Source organism: Scyliorhinus canicula, chromosome 1 (assembly GCF_902713615.1).
Source record: "Scyliorhinus canicula chromosome 1, sScyCan1.1, whole genome shotgun sequence".
NCBI lineage: Eukaryota > Metazoa > Chordata > Chondrichthyes > Carcharhiniformes > Scyliorhinidae > Scyliorhinus > Scyliorhinus canicula.
Window position 1 is genome coordinate 205,474,735 of NC_052146.1, and position 23,555 is coordinate 205,498,289.

At 48.5% G+C, this 23,555-nt stretch overlaps 1 protein-coding gene across 3 annotated transcripts in view; it reads left to right on the top strand.

Annotated features, from left to right (window-relative positions):
• Window positions 1-23,555, top strand: part of LOC119971165 (1-phosphatidylinositol 4,5-bisphosphate phosphodiesterase beta-1) — a 983,652-nt gene that overhangs the window by 706,218 nt on the left and 253,879 nt on the right. For all 3 annotated transcript variants that reach the window (XM_038806377.1, XM_038806362.1, XM_038806370.1), the window contains 2 exons: window positions 17,090-17,236; window positions 21,326-21,483. In XM_038806377.1, coding sequence (XP_038662305.1) covers window positions 17,090-17,236; window positions 21,326-21,483 — 305 coding nt within the window. The remainder of the gene's footprint in view (window positions 1-17,089; window positions 17,237-21,325; window positions 21,484-23,555) is intronic.

The following is a 23,555-nucleotide window of genomic DNA, read 5'->3' on the forward strand; positions in this document are numbered from 1 at the left end:
TCCTCATTGTGCTCTCACTCAAGCGAAACAAGGCCGATGAATAACAAGAGAGGTGGAAAACGAAAATCGTGTTGGGCGCCAAACAGTTTGCGATACAACCGGCCCATTCCCGTAGACGAAATCGGGATCCCACCATAGCGTGGCGAGAAACCAATTATCACTTAAGCCCTATTTCTATACAATTAATGGGCGCTACCCCACATTCAACGGCCTCCCATGATCCAGCAGCCTCCCAGCAAGTGGACATGCTGGCGCCGACTCGTACTCCTTTTGAAAAACGTGAAGCTAGCGCATGGGCTGCTGCGAGGAGCTGAGGAGGTGAGCAACCATCTTTGCTCACAGGCAGTGAGCCCGAGGGCACTGAGCATGCTTTCCCTATGCTCGGGGCAGGGGTGTGGAGGGGCACCGGGTTTGGGGGGGGGGGGGGGGGGTGCAGCCCTGGTTGGACGCTGCCCACCATGGGAGCTGGTGGTATCGGGGTTGGAGGTGATCTACGGGTGGGTAAACATGAGTGGGTCCACCATGCCAATCCCTGGACCGTGTGTTCCCGTACCAGGGGCAACCCTAGCCCCTGCCTGTCTGTCCCACCAACCACTCATAACAATCACTGACCGTGGAGGCCTCTGGCTATGCGGCTGAAGGCTATTGCTACTAGGGATTTGGCAATCGTAGTTAAGTGTGCACTTCACACATCCCAAGTGGATCCCCATGGGTGGGCGTGCCATATAGCATGTGGTGTTCATTGAATAGCATCCCAATCCATCGCAACCCCCAGGATGTTGACTGTGCAGGATTCAACGATGCTAATGCCATTGAATGTCAAGCGGCAATAGTTAGATACTCTCTTGTAGGAGATGGTCTTTGCCTGGCACTTGAGTGGCGCAAATGTAACTTGCCACTTGTCAGCCTGGATATTGTCCAGGTTTTGCTGCATTTGGACATGGACTGCTTCATTATCTGAGGAGTCGCGAAGGGTGCTGAACATTGTGCAATTATTCGCAAACATCCCTACTTCTGACCTGATGATATAAGGCAGGTCATTGATGAAGCAGCTGAAGATAGTTGGGTCTAGGACACTGCCCTGAGGAACTCCTGCAGTGATGTCCTGGAGCTGAGATAATTGACCTCCAACCACCACAACCATTATCCATCTTTTGATACTGGCACGAGGTTTGGATCTGGGGGAATAAATAATCTCTAATGGCTTGTGATTCATCACTAATTCAAACTCAATATTGAACAAGTACACATAGAAATGTTAACATGCCCACACCAATCCTAGGGCCTCTTCCTCCACCTCAATGTACCTCCTCGCCACATCTGTCAGGGATCTGCTCGCATCGGCAATGAATATCGAGCATTCAGCATGCATTTGCACCAACTTTGCTTCTAATCCAACTGGACTAACATCTGCTATGGCTTATGTTGGTGCATTTGGGTCATAATATCCCAGGGTTCGAGCACTTGTCAAGTTTCAAAAGCAGCTTTCTATTCTGAAAGAACAGACAGCGGGATTCTCTGACCCCGACCCGCTGGGTCGGAGAATCGCCGGGGGGCAGCATGAATCCCGCCCCGCCGCCCCAACACCGGGTGCCGAATACTCCGGCGCCGGTGTTTTGGCGGGGACGGGAATCGCGCCGCGTCGGTCGGCGGCCGCTGGTAGCGGCCTCCCCGGCGATACTCCACACCGCGATGGGCCGAGCAGCTGCCCGTTTTTGGCCGGTCCCGCCGTCCGTACCGGTGGGACCTAGCTCTACAGGCGGCCTACAGAGTCCTCGGGGGGGGGGGGGGGAGTGCGCGAGGATCTGGCCCCAGAGGGTGTCTCCACCGTGGCCTGGCCCGCGATTGGGGCCCACCGATCCGCGGGCGGGCCTGTGCCGTGGGGGCACTCTTTCCCTCCACGCCGGCTGCTGTCAACCTCCGCCATGGCCGGCGCGGAGGAGAACCCCACTGCGCATGCGCTGGGATGACGCCCGCTCACGCTCCCACGCATGCGCCAACTCGCGTCGGCTGGCGGATGTCCTTCAGCACCGGCTGGCGTGACGCCAAGCCCTTCTGCACCGAATGGCATTGCGCCAGCCCTGCCGGTGCCGGCCTAGCCCCTGAAGGTGCGGAGGATTCCGCACCTTCCGGGCCGCCCGACACCGGTGTGGTTCACGCCACTCCTCAGCACCGGTACGGCCCACCCCGCCAGTTAGAGGAGAATCCCGCCCATTATCTCTGATCCATTCATTCTTTCTGGTCAATTTCCTCAATGAATCAGCCTGGGTGCCCACGTTTGGGATTTCCCTCGTACAATAGTTCACAAGTTCCAGAAAATTTCCCACTTCACTGGCTGTTTGTCATTCACACGTCTTTGCAGTTGCTTCTATTTTGTTTTTGGCTGGTTTTATTCCGCCACTCGTGAGTTTATGCCCCATGAATATTAGCTCGGTCACACCCAGCGAGCACTTGTCTGCACTTATCAGAAGACCGTTGGGATTTCTGACTGCAATCTAGTCATCTAGCCAATCACCATGACAGCAAGCAATAGATTTCCTGGGTCCGATGTCCACAATGGGTAAGATGCCAATTAATTTGGGGCTGAAGTTGTGAAGAATTGAACCCTCTTCCATCTACAGAACCCACAATTCTTTTGTGAAAGGTGAATAGTTTACAAGTGGTATTTTAATTCCAAATAATATCGTACGAAATTGGTGCAGGAGTACCTCACGTCTGCTCCACCATTCAGTAAGATCATGCCTGATCTTTGACCTTAACTCCATTTTCCTGCACTGTACCAAACTGTTTACAAAGAGAGTTTCAGTGTTAAACATTGACATAAAAGCTTGGCCAAAATGATGGCAATTGGCAGTTCATGCATATGCAGCATTTCTAATCATACTTTAATAGATAACTCACTTCAGCATTTACTAAAAGTACAATTTGCTTTGATGTAACAGTTCTTTATGTCTCTTAGAAGCACATCAAAGGGCTCCCACTTACTGAGAAATTGAGTGACTTGTTATCTTTACTATAGAAACAAAAATCTTTGAAAAGTAATCTCCGGGCAAGCGTTAAAATAAAATGTAAGTAATAGCTGTACAGAGCCTTTGAGATATTCAATGACTACTCAGTAACAACATGCTAATGGGCACCACTAACACAGCCTGAAGTAAATGAATCATTTGAGAATGAATACTTCAATGCTAGCTTTTCATAGGCTATGATTGCAGCTTTTGTTCATGACGCTGAACACTTCCGTAAGGGGCTGCGATTGGCCCACAGATTTGTAACATTTCTGGTAAAAGTGGGAGCGGGACGTAAGAGTTTTCTTACAATTAAATCTCAAGCAATGGGAGCAATGCAGGAAAATGGAGCTCAGCCGCATGTACAGAATCTGGAGCTTCTGTGCTTCAGGGATTGGGTCTGGCGCAGACCCGATGTAAGCTTCAAAACAGGCTAGCCAATGTTCAAAATCTTTTTTGGCATTGTCTGCTTGCGGATGCAGCTGCAGGCGATCCGGCTTGATACGGTGGTCCATCTCTGAAAAATCTCAGTGTAATAAATTGATGCACTATCAATTATGCAAAGACGAGAGTAGAGTGTAATCGAGGCTTTATTACACAGAGATGTGTAATCTCTTCTACAGAAGCTGACAAAATGGCTTCTGTACGGAGAGCACACATATTTATACTCCGCCTACTGGGCGGAACCAGCAGGCAGGGATCTACCCCGTACCTGTAGTACAGGGGCCTTATCGTAAAACCCATATATGTACAGTATAATACATCAGTGGTGACTACCACATGGCCTACGCCAAATTTTCCACGAGGAGATGGTGATGGGCTGCTTTCTTGCAACTTTGCAGGTCAGATGAGGAAGGTGCTCTCACACAGTGATCCCAGTGAAGATTATTTCTGAGTCTTATCAACTGAGCCTAGAGTCAGGATCAACCAGGGACTGCCTGGTCTGCGTGATTGACTCTGGCAGCTGTTACGTTATTCACCGAGGCACTTAGAGAGGGAAAAGTAATCTTCTATCAAAGATATTTGCGGATTTTTCTCTCCCCTTCCTCTACCCTAACCCAGCAGATTTTCGAAGATGATCATGGATAAAATCAAAATATAATTTATGAATTGCTGTTTGGATGGCCTCTGATCCAAACCTAAATATAGGCTTCTTTAGGAAAACAATGTAAGCAAATAGCAGTAAGGCTTAACTTATAAATGTTATCCAGTTGCCCAGCATCGTAACTTGTGAGTTATTATCCCCATCTGTTTAAGTTGGCAGTATAAGAAGGATGTAATGATTATGTGTACCATTATTTAAATGAAGGCACTCCACGTTAATTCGTCCCTTTACCCAACAATAAAAAATTATTGCTGAAAAGAGACTTGTTGCCAAAACTTTCCAACTTGCACTCATCAGGACAAATGTAAGAATGCCAAATTTCAAACCATTACAACAATTTATGCTACAGGAAAAACGAATGCTGAATTGTTGCAAAATTAACTGTAATTGGCTGTGGCGCTAACATGGAGAAAGCAACAGGAAACTATAGGCTCCCCAAGGTCCGGGTAATTCAACAAAGGCTCAAGTCTTGAACATATTCCTTTAGTTTGCAAAGAATGGGTCCCTTAATATCAATGCATGTTGCTTCGAGCATGTGTAAATGAGCCAGGTTACAAGCTGGACTGATTATCTTCAATTGGTTGTTAGTGCGGCTAGTGTTTTTCTCCTCCATTCCCCTGGATTTAACATTTCCCAGTTCTGAAAAAAGACCATCGACTTCACCTTAAGTCCGTCTCTCTCTTTGCAGGTGCTACCAGACCTGCTGAGCGTTTCCAGCATTTCCTGTTTATGTTTTCGTTTTCCAGAACTCCCCAGTATTTTGCCTTATTTAATCTATTCCTGTGCTATGAGGTTGTGCAGTTCTGCATTCCAGGGAAGGAATGAGTAGTAATGTCAGTAATTACTGTAGCTCTGCTGTTTACGACAGATCTGCTTGGCAGTTTAATACCTGCCAGTGTATTTATTCTGCAGCTTTCTGACAGAAAAGCAGTGATGGGGTTTTCTGTTCAAACTCTTCTTTATTCTGTTGACAGGTTTTGCTATTTTGTGTTCTTGTTGTGGTGTCTTACCCACATTTTGGATTGCTAATTAATGGCCACATTTTGCCATTTTCTGGAGCATAAAAGGCTCCAGTGTACCATTTTGAGAGAGAGCGAGAATTGTCCCCAGTGTCTTGGCCAATACTCACCCCTCATACAACATTTGAAGGCAGACTATTTGCTCATTATGTCACTGCTGTTTTGGGATTTTGAAGTGCACAAATTGTTTACCGCGTCTCCTCCATCACCCCAGTGACTAAACTTCAGAAGTACTTTTTTGTTTGTGAAGCACTTTGTGATCAGCCGGGGTTATAAAAGGCACTATAACAACACAAGTCTTTCTTTCATAGAATCATAGAATTTACCATGTAGAAGGAGGTCATTCGGCCCTTCGAGACTGCACTGGCCCTTGGAAAATGCAACCCATTTAAGCACACACTTCCAATTTATCCCTGTAATCCAGTAGCCCCACCCAACCTTTTTGGACACTTTAGGCAATTTAGCATGGCCAGTCCACCTAACCTGCACATCTTTGGACAGTGGGAGGAAACCGGAGCACCTAGAGGAAACCCACGCAGACACGGGGAGAACGTACAGACACCGCACAGACAGTGACCCAAGCCGAGAATCGATCTTGGGACCCTGGAGCTGTGAAGCAACTGTGCTACCGTGTTGCAACCTTAAAATGTTTGGTTAAATTTATTTGACCATTTGGACATCTATTTCATCCCTGAGAAATAAATGTGAGATTTTTTTTCTTGAATCAAGTTGATGCTATCCTTCACTCTGCTACCTGTATTAAAATAAAAGCAAATTATTGCGGATGCTGGAATCTGAAACCAAAGAGAAAATGTTGGAAAATCTCAGCAGGTCTGGCATCATCTGTAGGGAGAGAAAAGAGCTAACATTTCGAGTCCAGATGACCCTTTGTCAAAACTCAATCTGTATTAAAATGATGGGATCCATTTGTAAAAATGCATTGTGTAGCAGTGATATTTGTAATGTAACATTCCTAACCTATGTCTCACAGCCAACCTCCATGTCTTTGTGCATCTTGGCTGAGAAAATGGCAACACAGATAGATAGGCAGATAGATACTGATATTGTGGCTGACAATGAAGAGTTACTAGGTAAGTTTGATTTGTGGCTGCACAGGGTACCCCAGTGGAATTTAATTGTGGTGATTAATTTAGCTGCTGACGTAAATAATCCCGATAATTGACTATTCAATCAATGAATACTGCTGAAAAGCACTCCCAGCATTTTAAGCCATTGTTTAATCAACTGCTTGGCCTCTCCAATAACCACTGCTCAGAATTTTACTTCTTAATGTTATGTTCTTTAATTCCCTATAAGTTCAGATCCAGATATTAGACTTTCAATAAGGCAGGACGGCCACATGTTGCATTCAGATGAAAGTGTACCATCCACCATACTGGCAAAAGAAAAATATAGGTGACAAGACCCCACACTTGAAAGAGTCATTCGGTCCTTTGCATACCAATGAGGGAGCTGAGGCCTGGTTGAGGCCTCCACTGGAAGATTGGTTTTCCCCAAGGCGACCTGCACCAACACCAGCCCTGAGTGTATGCCGTAAAACTAAACCACATGACTGCCTGCTACGTTGATAGACCTTCAATTCACAGCGAGGCAGAGAGAGAGCAAGTGAACATTAGGCTTTATTAGTCATGAACTTGCCTAGCCAGAGTCAGTAGTACAGATGAATGCCGCCCACAAGAGGCCAGCCTATATATCACCCTGGTGTGGGCGGAGCCAGAGGCGGATCCATACCGGGGTTACAGTACAGTACCTGGAAGCAGTTCATATCACCACTTCCAGGTCATAGGTCACAGGTAATGGCATCATGCATGCATTACGGTGAATAGATTCACCACATACCTAAAAAATAACTTTAATATTTACTTATAAGATTGAAGAGACATGACAGCCCAACCTCCGATCTCCTAACCTTTGACCTCCTGACCACTCTCACTCACTTGAGAGCTGCTGTGATGGTAATAGTAGCCTGAGCTCAGTTTCCTCATTGGTCCTTGGCTTTTCCTGCCACACTGGTTCAGTTGAAAGGATATTGGGTCTCATCATTGTGGCACAGGGAGCGAATCCTGCATGCCTCACCTCTACCCTCCACTCCATGGGTGCCCGAATGTTTACCCAGCTGATTCTACACTTGCTGGTTTACCAGCCTCTTGGCTTCTCTTCTTAATGCATTGCTCAGAGTGTCAGGGCTTTTAATGCAGCATTATGTTAACCTCACTTCAGTCCCTAGCTGGCACTCTGAGCATAGTGCTGCCAGAGCATTACCTGAGAAAAGCTGAGTGCGACTATAAGGCACTATGGGCGACCCCAATTACCACTGACATTCCAGTATCCAGGAACATTCTTATGGGAATTAATAATTCAGATCATCAATTGACAGTTAGATGATTAAGCACGATTCTCCAGCCTCATTGTACTCTCGCTCAAGCGAAACGAAGCCGGAGAATAGCGGGAGAGGCCGAAAACGAGAACAGTGCCAGGCGCAAAACAGTTTGCGATGCAATCGACCTGCTCCCTAGGGCAAATATGGAATCTTGTCGTAGCATGGCGAGAAAACTATTATCACCACTTAAGCCCAATTTCCATACAATTGACGGGAGCCATCCCATATCCTACAGCCTCTCGTCATTCATCGGCCTCCCCACCAAGTGGTCAATCACACCTGAATCCCTGGGCACTGTGCCGGAACACTGCGGGAGACAACACCGCACACGCAGCAGCCAACATCCGAACACCCAGGGGATGGGACACAGCACTGGGGAAATGGCCACGGCCGGAGGGTGGGTGAGTACCATGGGGAGGGGACCAGCGCCAGGTCGAGGTGACGTTGTCAGCGGGTGCCCAGGGTACAGGTTTCAGTGAGGGGGGCCCACTGTGGCCAGGAGTGCATGGGCAGGGCATTCTGGGCAGGGGGAGGAAGGGATCAATGGGGGATAGGAGGGTCCGGGGTGGGAGCCACCGCTGTTTTGTCAGTCTAACACCTTCTCCCAATGCCTTACAGATATTGAACACTATGGCAGGGATTTTTGACCCAGAACTTGGCCCAGTGGTGCTGCTGCTAGGCCGGGCAGCCAGACGCCAGAGACAGTGGCAGCAGCAGCGTCAGCAGATGCTCGAGATGGCGGCCCATGTGCCGGACCCCACCACACAATGAGGACCCGGCCGTCCATCAGGCCAGGGAGGGACCCAGAGGGGGAGTCCCGCAACAGCCCAGGGTTCTGATGACGGACAGTGGGTGCCGCAGGAGGCTCCCTCTCAACAAGGATAAGGTGTGGCACCTGTGCCATGTCCTCGCAGACTTGGCACCACATGGAGCAGGAGGACACCTGCTCCCGGTAGCCGTCAAAGTCACCACAGCCCTGAACGTTTACACCTTGGGATGATGCCAGGGCTCGAGGGGAGACCTGTGCGGTATCTCACAGCCCACAGGTGCACCCGGCTGGTAACGGATGCCCTGTTTGCATGGGTGGAAAACTACATCATCTTTGACATGGACTAGGCTCAGCAAGAGTCCGGGCAGCAGGTTTATCTGCCATCACCGGGATGCCCCAGGTCCAGTGGTAATGATGCCACTCATGTTGGTATGCGCTCACCGGGCCATCTGGGGGTCCCTATGTTAACCGAAAGGAATTCCACTCGCTGAACATACAGCTCATGTGCAACCACCAGATGGAGATAACGCATGAGTGTGCACACTTCCCAGGGAGTGTGCACAACAGCTACATCCTGGTCAAGTTAGTCATTCCCGACATCTTCGAGGACCACCCAGGATGGGCAGTTGGCTCTTGGAGGTGAAGGAGAATTCACTGAGGACATGGCTAATGATACCAGTACGGAACCCGGTGACCGAAACGGAGACCCGGTACAATGAGGCCCATGAGACCACCTGGGTATCATTGAGCGGTGCATTATTAGACTCCTCAAGATGCGGTTCCGATGCCTCGACCACTCCGGTGGTGCCCTGCAGCACACCCTCCGGAGGGTCGCCCACTTTGTGGGGGTCTGCTGTGCCCTTCACAACCTCGCACAGCAGCGGGGCAGCGATGAGGTTGGTGATGAGGATCATGTGGCCATCTCCAAGGAGAAGGCCGAGGACAAGGTTGATAAGATGGCGCCGGCCAGCAGAGGCTGGAGGACGAGGCTGGGGAGTGTAATGATATGTATATATGTAGATAAGTAAAGGGTTAATTATTACATCCCAGTGTAACACAACCACTAGAGGGCACCACTAGTTCCCACTTTAAATCTGAGAACTCAGGGGATCTTGGGTCTCTTCCAACCAGGAGTTTCAATGATATGCAGACACGCAACCAACGGGTCATCAGAACAGGACACAACCAATGGGTAATCAGAACACCCAGCGGTGGCATCACCACAAGAGGGCACCACACGACCACTATAAAAAAGGACAAGGCACACAGGCCCTCCCCCTTCCACTGGCAGAAACCTAGAGAGCAAGACGTGTGTGCTTAGCAGCATCGTCACACCATAGCATGTGGTCCAGAGCATGTTCATATAGTTAGTAGAGTGTACTGTGTTACTAGAGTCAGATCAGTAGAGTGTAGAACTCACTTAGGAGCTTTGTTAACCGCTCAATAAATACTTTCAACTTACCTCAAGGTTTGGAGTATACTTCAGCAACGCCAACACCAAGTAGCGGCTTAGGAGTGGCTACTAAATCTATCTAGTTCAACTCAGTAAGGTCAGAGTCAAACTCTGACAGCTCTTTGCCAACAGAGCCAACACAAACAGCTACTGAATCCAGGCACGATAGACAAGACACAGGCTCCTCGTCAACTCCGGACCATCAGTAATCTTAGTGCTAACTGGCATTCGTTTAAACAAAAATTCCAACTATATGTAGAAGCATCCGACTTGAACGGCACGACCGATGCTCGGAAAATAGCTCTCCTACTGACCACTGCGGGTGACCACGCGGTAGAGATCTTCAACTAGTTTCAATACACAGAACGGCAGGACAAAATGAAATACCAAACTATCCTGGGAAAATTCGACAGCCACTGTGAGGTTGACACAAACAAAATATTTGAGAACTTCATCTTTAAACAAAGGATGCAAAGTAAAGATGAATCCTTTAATAGTTATCTCACTAACGTTGGACTGCTAGCGGAATCCTGCAACTTCGCTGATATAACTGACTCCATGATCAGAGACCAAATCGTTTTTGGAATCCATTCTGATCCTCTGAGAGAACCATTGCGAAAAATCAAACATATGACATTAAAGATCGCTATTGAAACAGATCACAGACCTCTGGTCCACATCATCCAAAAAAACCTGAACAACATGTCGCCCCGATTGCAGAGGATTCTGCTCAAACTCCGGAGGTACGATTTCAATCTGGTGTACACGCCTGACAAAGAGATCATCATTGCAGATGCATTGTCCCACTCCGTCACCTCACGGATTGAGCCACTGGAGATCATCCAGCACATTGAATCGCAGGTACAAATGTGCGCAAGCATCCTCCCTGCAACAGACAAAAAACTCGTTCTCAGAGAAGAGACGGACAAAGACCCCCTGTTGCAGCGAGTCATCTACAACCTCAACAATGGGTGGCCGAAAGGGCAATGCCCTCAATTCTACAACGTCAAGGACGACCTAACGCTGATCAACGGAATCCTGCTAAAGATGGACAGAATAGTGATCCCGCTGCGTCTCCAGCACATGGTACTGCGGCAGATTCATGAGGGACACCTGGGCATAGAAAAATGCAGATGCAGAGCCTGACAAGCCGTCTACTGGCCCGGCATCAACCAGGACATCACGGACATGGTCCTGGACTGCGAAACCTGTCAGACGTTCCAACCAGCACAGGGCAAGGAGACGCTCCAACAACACGGCCTGGAAACCTCTCCATGGTCCAAGGTCGGCATTGACCTATTCCACGCGAATGGTCGTGATTACATCATGCTCATTGATCACTTCTCAAACTCTCCTGAGGTGCTGAAGCTGTCTGACCTCACCTCAAAGACCGTCATCGAAGTGTGCAAAGAGACGTTTTCGCAGCATGGCATCCCGAATACTGTCATGAGCGACAATGGCCCGTGTTTCCACAGTCGAGAATGGATCATGTTTGCTAAAGGCTATAACTTTGAGCACGTTACCTCCAGTCCGCGCTACCTGCAGTCCAACGGCAAAGTCACAAAGGGGGCGCACATCGTCAAGCAATTTATCCACAAAGCCTCGGACTCCGCCTCCGACATACAGCTTGCACCACTAGCGTACCGGGCAACTCCCTTATCAACTGGCATGTCACCAACTCAACTGCTGATGAACAGAGACCTGACGACAACACATCCAGCCCTACACCTGCCCAACCCAGATCACCTACCGGTACTACAAAAGATGCAACAGTTTTGTGACAGTCACAAACAGCACTATGACGCACATGCCACCGATCTGGACGTGCTATCCCCAGCAGACACTGTCAGGATCAAAACACCTGAAGGCGGGTGTGTGGCGCTAACAATTACAGTCAAAGATGAGAGACAAGTTCAATCGAGGCTTTATTGCTGTGTGATGCTATTCCTCCGGCTGCAACTGAGTGACTCACACGCATATTTATACACAAGCTCCCTGTGGGTGGAGCTAGCCGGCAGGGGTTTACCGGAGGAACCTGTATTACAGGTACAGCCATACATCCCCCTACTGCAAGTATGCATATCTACAGTGGTTATCACCACAGGGTGGTTTGCACCAGCTGTCATCATTCGACAGGCCATGCCCAGATCCCATGTGATAAAAACGGCTGACAGCACCATCATTTGACAAAATCGAAGGGCACTTTGGAAAATCATACGCCCACAACCAATTCCTCCTCCACTTCCGTCTGTTGAAACGCCACCTCAAGACACCACAAACCACGATTCCATCAGTTGTGACTCCCACACACCTATCAAGGCACCGATATCCCCTCCACCACCTCTCAGGAGGTCATCAAGGACGAGACAGCGACCCCAGAGACTAGACTTATGAACATTTGCCTTCTTATGTCTACTGTATATACAAGATATCAGGTTGTTTTCTTTAATGCTGTCAACCATAGCTACCATTACCACATTAGACAGGCACACAAAAAAAAAGGGTAGATGTAATGATATGCAGACATGTAACCAATGGGTCATCAGAACAGGTCACAACCAACGGGTAATCAGAACACCCAGCGGTGGCATCCCCACAAGAAGGCACCACACGACCACTATAAAAAGGACAAGGCACACAGGCCCACCCCCTTCCACCGGCAGAAACCTAGAGAGCAAGACGTGTGTGGTTAGCAGCACCGTCACACCATAGCATGCGATCTAGAGCAAGTTCATACAGATTAGTAGAGTGTAGAGCTCATTTAGGAGCTTTATTAATCGCTCAATAAATACGTTCAACTTATCTCAAGGTCTGGAGTATCCTTCAGCAATGCCTACACCAAGCAGCAGCTTATGTTATTCAAAGTAACATAACAACACAGTAGAGTGTAAGAGACATAGATCAGAGCATGGTTTAGCACGTGTAGTTTAAATTAGTTAATACTTTAATATAGATTACTTGATTACTAGTTGTAGTTCTGTGGAGTGTGCAACCTTAATATTAATCAATCGTTAGTCAATAAATCAGTTTTGCTTTAAGTTAAAGATTGATGGTTTCTTCCGAATCACACCATCAGACTATTCTGGATTACGAAGCAAAGAGTAACGAGATATATTACCAAAGAGTAATATAACAGGGAGGAACCTGAGGACCAGCCAGAGGCTACAGGACAGGCGGCAGCAGCGACGGTCCGGAAAGCCCAGAGGGCGAGGCAGGCCCCCATACGTGCCCGATTCAATTATGACGCGGCCTGGTCTGTCACCCCACACTCCCATTTCCCACCCTCAGAGGGTATGTGTCACCTCACTCCAGGGTGCTGGAACTGTGTTGGCAGCATCAGCAGATTACTGTCCAATGCAGAAGAGTAATGATAACCTGCAGAGAGCTGAGCGCCAGTGCTCCTGAATATAGTCTGATCCTTGCCTGTCTGCTGAGTGCACGCTCACACCCATCATCTGCACGCGGTGTGCCCAGAGGGGAGGGGAAGATGCCTTGAGAGATGGGCCAAGGGTTCAGAGGTCGGTCTACATGGTGGAAGAAAGTGACAGAGTTATTATACTGGTTGTGTTCAAGAGAGTTTAATGGGCAATACAATTCCCCACCCTCTCGATGGAGCTGCCCATCCCATACCCCTAACCACCCCTCACCTCCTACCTCGCCACCCCCTGTCCGTCCCCCAATCCCCCCACCGCGTCCCCCTCATTCCCCCCACCCCGCCGCCCCCCCTCCGCCTGGTGCCCTCAGTGATCCACAATGTGCTTTGTCTTCCTAGCATTACCACTACGTCTAGGTGTCTCCCCAGGATGCACATCCGAGGTGGAGGCAGCCAGCTGCTTACCTTGCACTGTGGCCTTTGATGCCCCTGGTGGGCGCCCTCTGGAGGCTCTGGGGCCAGAGGGCCCCGGCTCACTTGTCGATGGCATATGCTCAGCCGTGCCAGCCTGTTCGGTTTGCTAGCTGCGAGACACAGTCTCATCAGAGGGGTGGAACTCGGGGGAGCTGATGGCCACCATCCTCACTCCATGGGACGGCTCCGGGTTGGCCCCCAGCACTCCCTCCTCTCGGTTGGTGCCCATAGGGCCATGAGGTTCACCTTGGGGAGGAGGAGCAGCTGGACCGAGCCCCGGCTGCCCCTGCATCATCTGGCTCTGCCAGCTCTCCCATGGATTGTCAATGCCCTCGGTTATGCTCCTCAGTGACTGGGACATGCTCTGCAGAGCCTCAGCAATGCGCCGTCCCGCAGAACCTCATCAAGGCCAGCCTGGTACTGGGTGACATCTCCCAGCAAGGTGGACATTCTGTCGAGACCTTCAGCCATGACCGTCACTGTTATGTTACGATATTGCAATATATATATTCCTCTTTTTGTCTAGCCGAATTGTTGAAATATAGACGTAGTCTTCCAGCGATGTTAAAGTAATTTAATGGGTAATATGAAATAAACTAGTGAGTTCTTTTTACTCCAATACTGAACTAGTAAACAAACAAAGAACTGTAGATTAAGCTATTAAATAAAATAACGTCTTCGCTCTAGCTGTTTCCCTTCTGTACTCTCCACACTCCGAACACACTCTCCTCTTGGAAAGAGTGGGAAAACCTTTTTATAGGTCTTGGTAGTGTGGCTATCTAGTATTCATTTGCCTGTACTTGCTTAACATTACCTGATCATGTATTACTACATTGATGCACCATCAATTGGACTCGAGTCGTGAAGTAGTTCCAAACAACAGGCTTTAATACATTAGATGTGTGCCCGGCAGTAGACGTACAGAGAAAGGCCGACTGCCCCGCCTCGTAGGCGGAGCTACCAACCTCTCAGCCAATCGGCGGGTAGTCACATGACTAGCCTCAGCCAATTGGCAGAGAGGCACATGACTTGCCTGGGCCAATGGGCAGCGAGTCTTCTGCACCAATGGCAGCATGGTTCTAAGGTACCGTAATCTCCCTAGTCATACTACCACATAGATACAAAGATCACTACAGTCACCGACTGTGCAACGCCCTGGACACCTTCACTAGTGGCGCCGAAGTTGTGCACCAGGCTCTCCACTGCAGTCACCACCCTAGCAGTGTTGGCCCGCATTGTGGCGACATCTCCACTCTCCGTACCCTCTGGGACTCCTTCAAGAGCAACGCTGACATTGCCCTCTGAATGGCCCGGCTGCTCCCTAATGTCTCCATCAGCTCCGGGACAAACTCTTTCCATTTTGACAAAGCTTTGACAAAGGGTCATCTGGACTTGAAACATTAGCTCATTTCTCTCCCCACAGATGCTGCCAGACCTGCTGAGATTTTCCAGCATTTTCTCTTTGGTTTCAGATTCTCTTTTTCAGTCTAATGCCGAGGCCAAGTCTTCCAAGGGGAGCATGAAAAGCCCTTGGGTACAATCTACTGCTCAAAGCTTCCTTCTGCAGCCAGATTTCCCATCCCATTCAAGAGGCCACAGCTCCCAATTGAACAACAGAGATCCCCCATATCATTCCCTCTCCAAACTGGTGTGCACTGAACAGGAAACGCTGGCAGCGTGAATATTAGATTTCTGCCTGAGAAAGTGCTACAGCCCATTTTCAGGTCTAGTCAGGGTGGTGTTCAGCTGACAAGACATTTGAAAAGTCCTAATGCAGCGATTAAATATTTTCCACCACTGCAGTCATCTCTGAACTGCTGTATTTAACCTATTCAGCCATATCTCTCCATGCTCGCATTTGACGTGGCCATTTGAAGCAATTAGAATCATAGAATTTACAGTGCAGAAGGAGGCCCATCGAATTAGGACCTCCTTTGAGGTCAGACTTGTTTAAAAGCACCTCCAGACTAGTGGGTGACATTGTCCCTGGCTCAGCAGGGATGCTGATGTCATGCAGCATGAATGAACTTCAGGTACAACCCACCCTCCCAGACAGTGAGCTGCTGCTCCTGAGTCCTGGCAGAAAATCTTGATCAATGAAGTAAGTTTAAGGCAGCAAATTGAAGGATGAGAGAGACGTATAGGGCTGGATGTTATCAGTGGGGCAAGGTGGGGGGCTGGGGTGTTTAAAAGTTTAAAAATGGCAAGTTTAAAAATGGCTGCCTCACAGTGATAACACTCTGCAGGTGGCCTTAACAAGCTCAGCGTGGGACCTCCGCACCTCAGTTAAAGAAGTACCGCCCTCATGCCAGCTGTTACATATGTGGGTTGTAGGTGTGTGCAATGTCTCTTTAAGAACCGAGTCACATGACTTGAGTGACGTCATCGGCTACTTTGCTGGCTTTTACCCTTAGTCTAGTACCAGCCTTTGTCCAGTGAAGGCCAATTTGAGAAACCTTTGTTAATGTTGCTTTCAACCCACTTACATCAGCAACCTACTTCTTTGTGCTGTTAGTCTAAAGGTACAACACCAGCCAATCAGATTGGACGGCAGCTCTTGGAGTCCTATCAGTGCCAGAACTCAGTGCCAGATGCTGCTGGGACTGCACAGAATTCCATGAAGAAGAGAAGATGGATACTGGCATAAGCCTGGGCTTTTTGGGTGGTGATGCATTGAGCACCCTAGGGAGGGGTGGGAGAAGAGATTGGGAGACTCGGTAGGAGCGTTGGGCTTTGGAGGCCGGGGACAAGACACAAGTGGGGGGGGGGGGGGGGGGGTTGTGGAGAACCATCTTGAGCAAGTTCCTCAATGCGCATGGGGAGTCCTACAAGGACTTTTCCTTCCTGCCTTTCCAACTCAGGCTTTGGAGAAACAACATGTCAACTCTCATCTACCTTCCACCATATTGTGGCAACGGAGGTGGAATTCGGCCCTTACCTGCTCCAGTTAAGTGTCTCAATAGGCCTAAGGGCAGTTGGGCTAGTGGGGTGCCTGACCACACACCGTATTAAGGGAAAAGGATTGGGGGTGTGGGGGTTGGAGGTGGGCTCGCCACCCCTCATACATATGTGTCTCCTCTCCCTCTGCCAAAAACAAGCCCTGCGGGAAGCCCTAAGAGAGGTTTAGGGAGGGAATTCCAGAGCGTAGGACTGAGACGACTAAAAGCATGGCCGCTAAAAGTGGAGCAATTAAAATCGGAGATGCACAAGACACCAAAATTGGTGAAATAAATGTGAATTCTCAGAGTTAACATCAAATTGGAACTATTTTATAGCACATGTCGATTGCATGGATTGACTCCAGCAGTAACATTGAAGCTGGTTGTTGAATTCTGGTTGAGAGATCTAGATTGTTCTATAAAAGGTATGATGATGTACATACCCTGGGAATTTGGTTTAACCTAATCCAATGAGGCATTCTGTGTTCAAGTGTAGTTTGGTTGAAGACATGCAGTTTAAGAATTCGTTTTATCTTGTGTGTTTCCAGGGCAAATATCAATCGATGGTTTCAAGAAGTATTTGAGTGGCGATGAGAATGGAGTCATTCCGCCAGAAAAGTTAGATCTGAGCGAAGATATGACTCAACCCTTGTCGCATTATTTCATCAACTCCTCACATAACACCTACCTCACAGGTAAGAAATGTCTGCGGAGACCTTGGATTGTCTGCCATAGGGTTAAATGCTTCACTAGAAAGACCTTCACAACCCTTGAACTAATGACTGATTGAACAAGAGAAAGCAGCAAGCATTGTTCTCCCACTCAACACCTTCAGAAGGTTCAAGCTCTGGGTACCTGGAAGTTTGATGTTCTCCGATGCCTCATCCATGAGACAGTCTTCATTGATCAGGAGGCTATTCATCTAGGGAGAAAATGACATTTGAGTCAGGCCATATGATTGCAAAAGATATACTAATATGTACCGTCCAGTAGTCAAGGAAAGGACATGGGTGCTTCCTCTTGTGGGGCATTATAGAACGAGAGGTCGTAGTTTTAGGATAAGCGGTAGCAGATTCAAAACAGAGATGAGGAGAAATTACTTCTCTCAAAGTAATTAATAATCTTTATTGTCACAAATAGGCTTACATTAACATTGCAATGAAGTTACTGTGAAAAGCCTCTAGTCGACACATTCCGGCACCTGTTCGGGTACACAGCGGAAGTATTCAGAATATCCAATTCACCTAACAGCAAGTCTTTTGGGATTTGTGGGAAGAAGCCGGAGCACCTGAAGGAAACCCACGCAGACACAGGGAGAACGAGCAGACTCCACATAGACTGTGACCCAAGCCGGGAATCGAACCTGGAACCCTGGAGCTGTGAAGCAACAGTGCTACCCACTGTGCTACCGTGGACAAGTGTCGTGAATCTGTAGAATTCACTGCCCCAGAGTGCAGTGGATACCTGGACTTTGAGAAAATTGGAGGTGATAGACAGATTTTAACCAGTAATGGATTGAAGGATTATGAAGAAAGGGCAGGAAAGAGGAGTTGTGGCCGACAGGAGATCAGCCATGATCGTATGAGCGGCACTGTGGATAGCACTATTGCTTCACAGTGCCAGTGACCCAGGTTCAATTCCCAACTTCGGTAACTGTCTGTATGGAGTCTGCATGTTCTCCCATGTCTGCGTGGATTTCCTCCGGTTGCTCCTGTTTTCTCCCACAAGTCCTGAAAGACATGCTTGTTAGGTGAATTGGACATTCTGAAATCTCCCTCAGTGTACCCGAACAGGCGCTGGAATGTGGCGACTAGGGAATTTTCACAGTAACTTCATTGCAGTGTTAATGTAAGCCTACTTGTGACACCAATAAAGATTAATAATGTTATTGAATGGCAGAGCAGGCTCGAGGGGCTGAATTGCCTAATCCTGCTCCGAGTTCTTTTGGTCTTATGTTATGATCAGAAGAAGCCTTTTTGTCTGGACCAAAATCTCCATGGGAAGACACTTTTTAAAAATATGTCATGTTACATCTGGCATTTGCTGTCCAAATTTGGTCCACAGTTTGACTTTAACTTATCTGGAGCACGAAGTCGCTGAAGCACCTTCAAAAGAACTGCAGCCTTTCTGGACGTGCCTGTGTCTGCCCTTGCCTCAGCCCAGCTTTTGCTAAAAGCCTCATTCATTCATGCTTTTAATGGCCTCCAGACCCCATTATTCAGCTTGCCATTCTTCATCTTCCATGAAACTCAGATCATCCAAAATCTGCTGCCCCTACCCAAACCTGCACCAAATCCTGCTCATCCAATTTGACAGACTGATTATTACAATCCACCAACACTACAAATGCAAAATTCTCCTCCTCATGTTCAGACTCCTTCATGCATGTCCCCTCTTGTAGCTGGGTCTAACTTCCTCCAATCCTAGAAATCTGCATTACTCCAACTCTGGCTTCCCACTCTCTTCAACACATCAATGGCGACTGTGCCTTCAATTGTCCGGACCCAAAGATAGAACATAGAACATAGAACAGTACAGCACAGAACAGGCCCTTCGGCCCTCGATGTTGTGCCGAACCATGATCACCCTACTCAAACCCACGTATCTACCCTATACCCGTAACCCAACAACACCCCCTTAACTTTACTTTTTAGGACACTACGGGCAATTTAGCAAGGCCAATCCACCTAACCCGCACATCTTTGGACTGTGGGAGGAAACCGGAGCACCCGGAGAAAACCCACGCACACACGGGGAGGACGTGCAGACTCCGCACAGACAGTGACCCAGCTGGGAATCGAACCTGGGACCCTGGAGCTGTGAAGCATTTATGCTAACCACCATGCTACCGTGCTGCCCTAGATCTGGGGCAGAATTCTGAGCCCCCGCCGAAGTCAGGAATGGAGGCAGTAGGGTTGTAAAAATAGCACCACTCGCCAGCATGTCAGTTCTGCTATGCCACCCCCCACCTCGGGTCATGTTCCCCTATTTGAGCCTGATTAAGGGATTCTAAACCTGACAAGAACATCCTACCCTTAGGATTCCTTCCTTAAACCTCTGCACTCTCAACTTCTGCCCTCTGATTTAAGCTCAAGGCAAAACCTATCTTATTGACCAAACGTTTAGACAACAACTAATCCAATGAACCATTGGAAGTGCCATCTTATTGATGAGATTTTACACTGAATCTGTCATCTCAGTTAAATGTAAAAGACACCAGGGCACTATTGTGAAGATGAACAAAGGAGTTCTGCGGTCATGATAAACGTTACGTCAAAGCAAGTCTTTTGTTCGCTTTGTTTTTGTTGGGAACCGTAAACCACTTTCAGTTTAGACCACGTTTAAATGCCACCAGCGAACTGTAGGCGTTTATCATACCCTCAGTTGCAACTCAGCAGTTGTGGAAGGCAGTTTAATTATCTGACTCCCACGCTGAACCAACGAGCAGGTTGGGCCAGGAGAGTGGGAGGGTGGGAGGAGTCCATTACCGCAGGCCCAGGAGGAGAATCCCTGTCTTTCTCAGTCCCACCAATACACATCAAAACATTTCCTCCGCTACAGTTTTGAGGGACCTTCGGCAGTCGCTTCAAGGAACATTGGCTAAGGGGTGCAAGTAGGTGAGCACATTGCAGCCATTTGTACCTGAAAATGACAATCAGCATACCACAATCAGAAATATTTAAGCTGCCTCCCCACCTGTTCCAGACAGGCAAATTTAGAGGCCACCTGCAAATGCCATCAGATGGGTCTTGGACATCGAGGTGTGGTGAAGTGGACTGAGGAACTCACGCCACCCCACTCCATCCTAGGCTCTCTGCCCGCAATCAGCACCCTTGTTTATTCAATAGACGCAGCATTGTAAGTACAGTTTTCCTGCAGAATAAAATGTAGTTCTGCAGGGCATTGAGCATGTGCAATGGCCAATCCTCGATAATTGTTTCTGACAGAAAGATCCACCCAGAAGCACAGCACAATGTGAATGGAGGCTCTGTTATCTTATCAATCAACACTTGCCTGTTGGTTAAAAACTGTATCTCAGGATCACATCTTCAAAATTTAAGTTGTCACGTTTTCTTACATCATGGATGATTGTCACAGCGATCCCGATGTTACTTGGCATTCCCAAAATGTCAGATGCCACATTGTTGCAGATTGTAGATTTCAGATTGAGGGTATGGTGGGGTGGATGCTGGGAAGCCATTTCCCCCAAGCCGGGGTGTCCAGAACTAGGGGTCAGATGAGGTCGGCCATTTCGGACTGAGCTGAGGAGACATTTCTTCATTCAGAAGATTGCAATCTGTGGAATGTTCTGACCGAGAAAGCTGTTGCTGCTTTGCCGTTGAGTATATTTAAGACTGAGATCGATAGATCTTTGGGCATTTAAAGGAATTGAGGGTTATGGAATAGCGCGGGAAAGTGAATATGAGGTAATAGTTCAGCCGCGACTTTATGGAATGGTGGAGCATGCTCAAAGGATCTTATGGTCAACTCAGAATCACAGAATTGTTACGGGGTCAAAGGAGGCCATTTGGCTCATCACTTCTGCACCAGCAAAAACCCTGTCCTCCCATGTCTTACGTACTAACGTCTAATTCCTTATTTATGCTTGCAGTGTTTATTATTTATCTTTTTCCCCAGACTCTCGATTGCCCCCGCCCATGACACCGCGAACTGAAATTATAAATCAAATATTAGCCTTGCGATGTTTGTAGCCGGAAATGATACCATTTCTCCTCATGTGTCACTGGAGTAGCTGCTTTCTATTTTGTGTTGTGTTACCACAGCTGGACAACTGGCTGGAAACTCTTCCGTTGAAATGTACCGCCAGGTCTTATTAGCGGGATGTCGGTGTGTGGAGCTGGACTGCTGGAAGGGACGTTCGACGGAGGAAGAGCCAGTCATCACTCATGGATTTACGATGACGACCGAAATATGTTTCAAGGTGAAATGTTTTGTTTTTGTTGCTGCTGGTTTCGTTTTGCTCATCCTGCTGTGTTAATTTTGTCTTTCTGACAGTAAAGGTTGCTCAGTGTGGAATATCTTAATCGTGCTGTTGGTTTAAAGGGAACTGATGGGGGGAGGGGGTCTCAATTAATTATTGGGCTACACAATAACTTTTTTGAATGCTTCTGACATTGAGAGACGGGATAGTTTTCAAATCTCACATGAGCACGGTTAAATGAAAACACAGCACATTTTTATCTTGCTCAATTCAAATTCAACCATTCTGTCCATGGTTTTACTCTGTATGAAGAATTTTAACACCCAAAAGATTTAAACCCCACCACCTGTCCCCATGATTAGATATCCACACCAAACCACAGTCATCAACACCTCACCCCTACTCTGACCTGTCTGTGACCGACCCCCACCCCGCCCGCCTCTTCCCACCATTATCATCTCCCAACTTGACAAACCAATCCATACCCCTCCAAACTTACAATTCCCACCCCAGCAGCACAAAACTGCAACAATGCAACTGCAACAGCCTCCTGCAACAATGTTTCCTCTATATTTGCCGTGGTATAGTGGTTAGCACTGCTGCCTCACAGCATCAGGTACTCGGGTTCAATTCCGGCCTTGAGTGACTGTGTGGAGTTGGCCTGGATTTCCTCTGGATGCTCCAGTTTCCAACTGCAGTCTAAACATGTGCAGGTTAGGTGGATTGGTCATGCGAAATTGCCCCTTAGTATCCAAAGATATTCAGGTTGGGTGGGGTTACAGGGATAGGGCAGGGAGTGGACATAGGTCGGGTGCTCTTTCAGAGGGTTGGTGCAGACTTGATGGGCCAAATGGGCTCCTTCTGTGCTATAGGAATTCTATGGCTCTGTGTTCCCCACCCTATCGGATTGTCAGGTTGGCTTCTGGACGGGGGAATGTGTTGACGCAGGCAATGATATTAAAACTCCAACATTAAGGGAAACCCAAAAGTCCAACTTCACCTCCACCCCGGGCTTGGAAATGCCACCGCGCCAAAGACGTGTGTTTCGACAAGGATTCTTCAATATGTTTGGTCAAGATTGTCCCGTTCACAGGCCTCCTGCAGTGAGCACCACACAGATACGTAATAATTGGTCTCCTTAGGGAGACCCCAGCGGGTGCCGATTTGTACTGGTCCATGCAAACGAGGACCATGCAGAACGGCTGTCAGGGGGGTCTCCCTGGCCATTGCATGCCCCTGGCTGGTCAGGGAAAAGGCAGGGTGGCACACTGGCTCTCCCAGAGGCACCGGGGCACCTTGGCACTGTCAAGGGTCAGGGCCTGAGAGGGGCCAAGCCCATGAAAGGAGGGATGGGGTATGAAGGATTGGGGGGGGGGGGGGGGGAAACAAGTATGAAAGGGCTTCCAGAAGGTTGGGAGGGTGTAGGGTGTGGGTCCTGAAAGACAGAGTCCCTAAGGGGACCTGAGGATGTCTGAAAAGGGGATCCTGCTGGGACCCCATAGCAGGCTGTCCTCACTTGGGTGGGTGGGGAGGGAGGTAATGCCCATGTCTGAGTGGGGTGACATTGCCCGTGGCTGGGGAGTCTGGCTGACCCTCAAGCTCACTTTCAAAATGGTGGCCCGATCTCTGAGGAGCTGGTCTGGCCGACAGGTTCAGCTCCCCAGTGATGAAAATTATTCTGGGCAGCATCTACCAGTTGTGCCCAAAAAGCAGTGGACTTGGCGCAACGCGACCGGTAGATGTTGGGAGATCGCACTTCTGGGATCTGCTCGGCTCGCCACACCTCACAAGATCTAACGTGATCTCACGAGACGTCATGATGTGAATCCCACCAATTGTGGTTGGGATCACTTTCTGGCATATCTGCATATTAGACTGAGACAGCTAGTCTCACTCTAATATGCTTTCCCGGGATATAAGCAATGTATGGGAGCTAATTCCTTCGCCTTGGAGACCTCGGGTGAGCGCCATTCAGTGCTGGTCTCCATAAACTGGGACCAGATGGAAAGACACCCGTGGAGGTCTCCCAGGAGATCGGAGGCCCGTAGGTGCATTCCCTCTGGGTTGGGTGG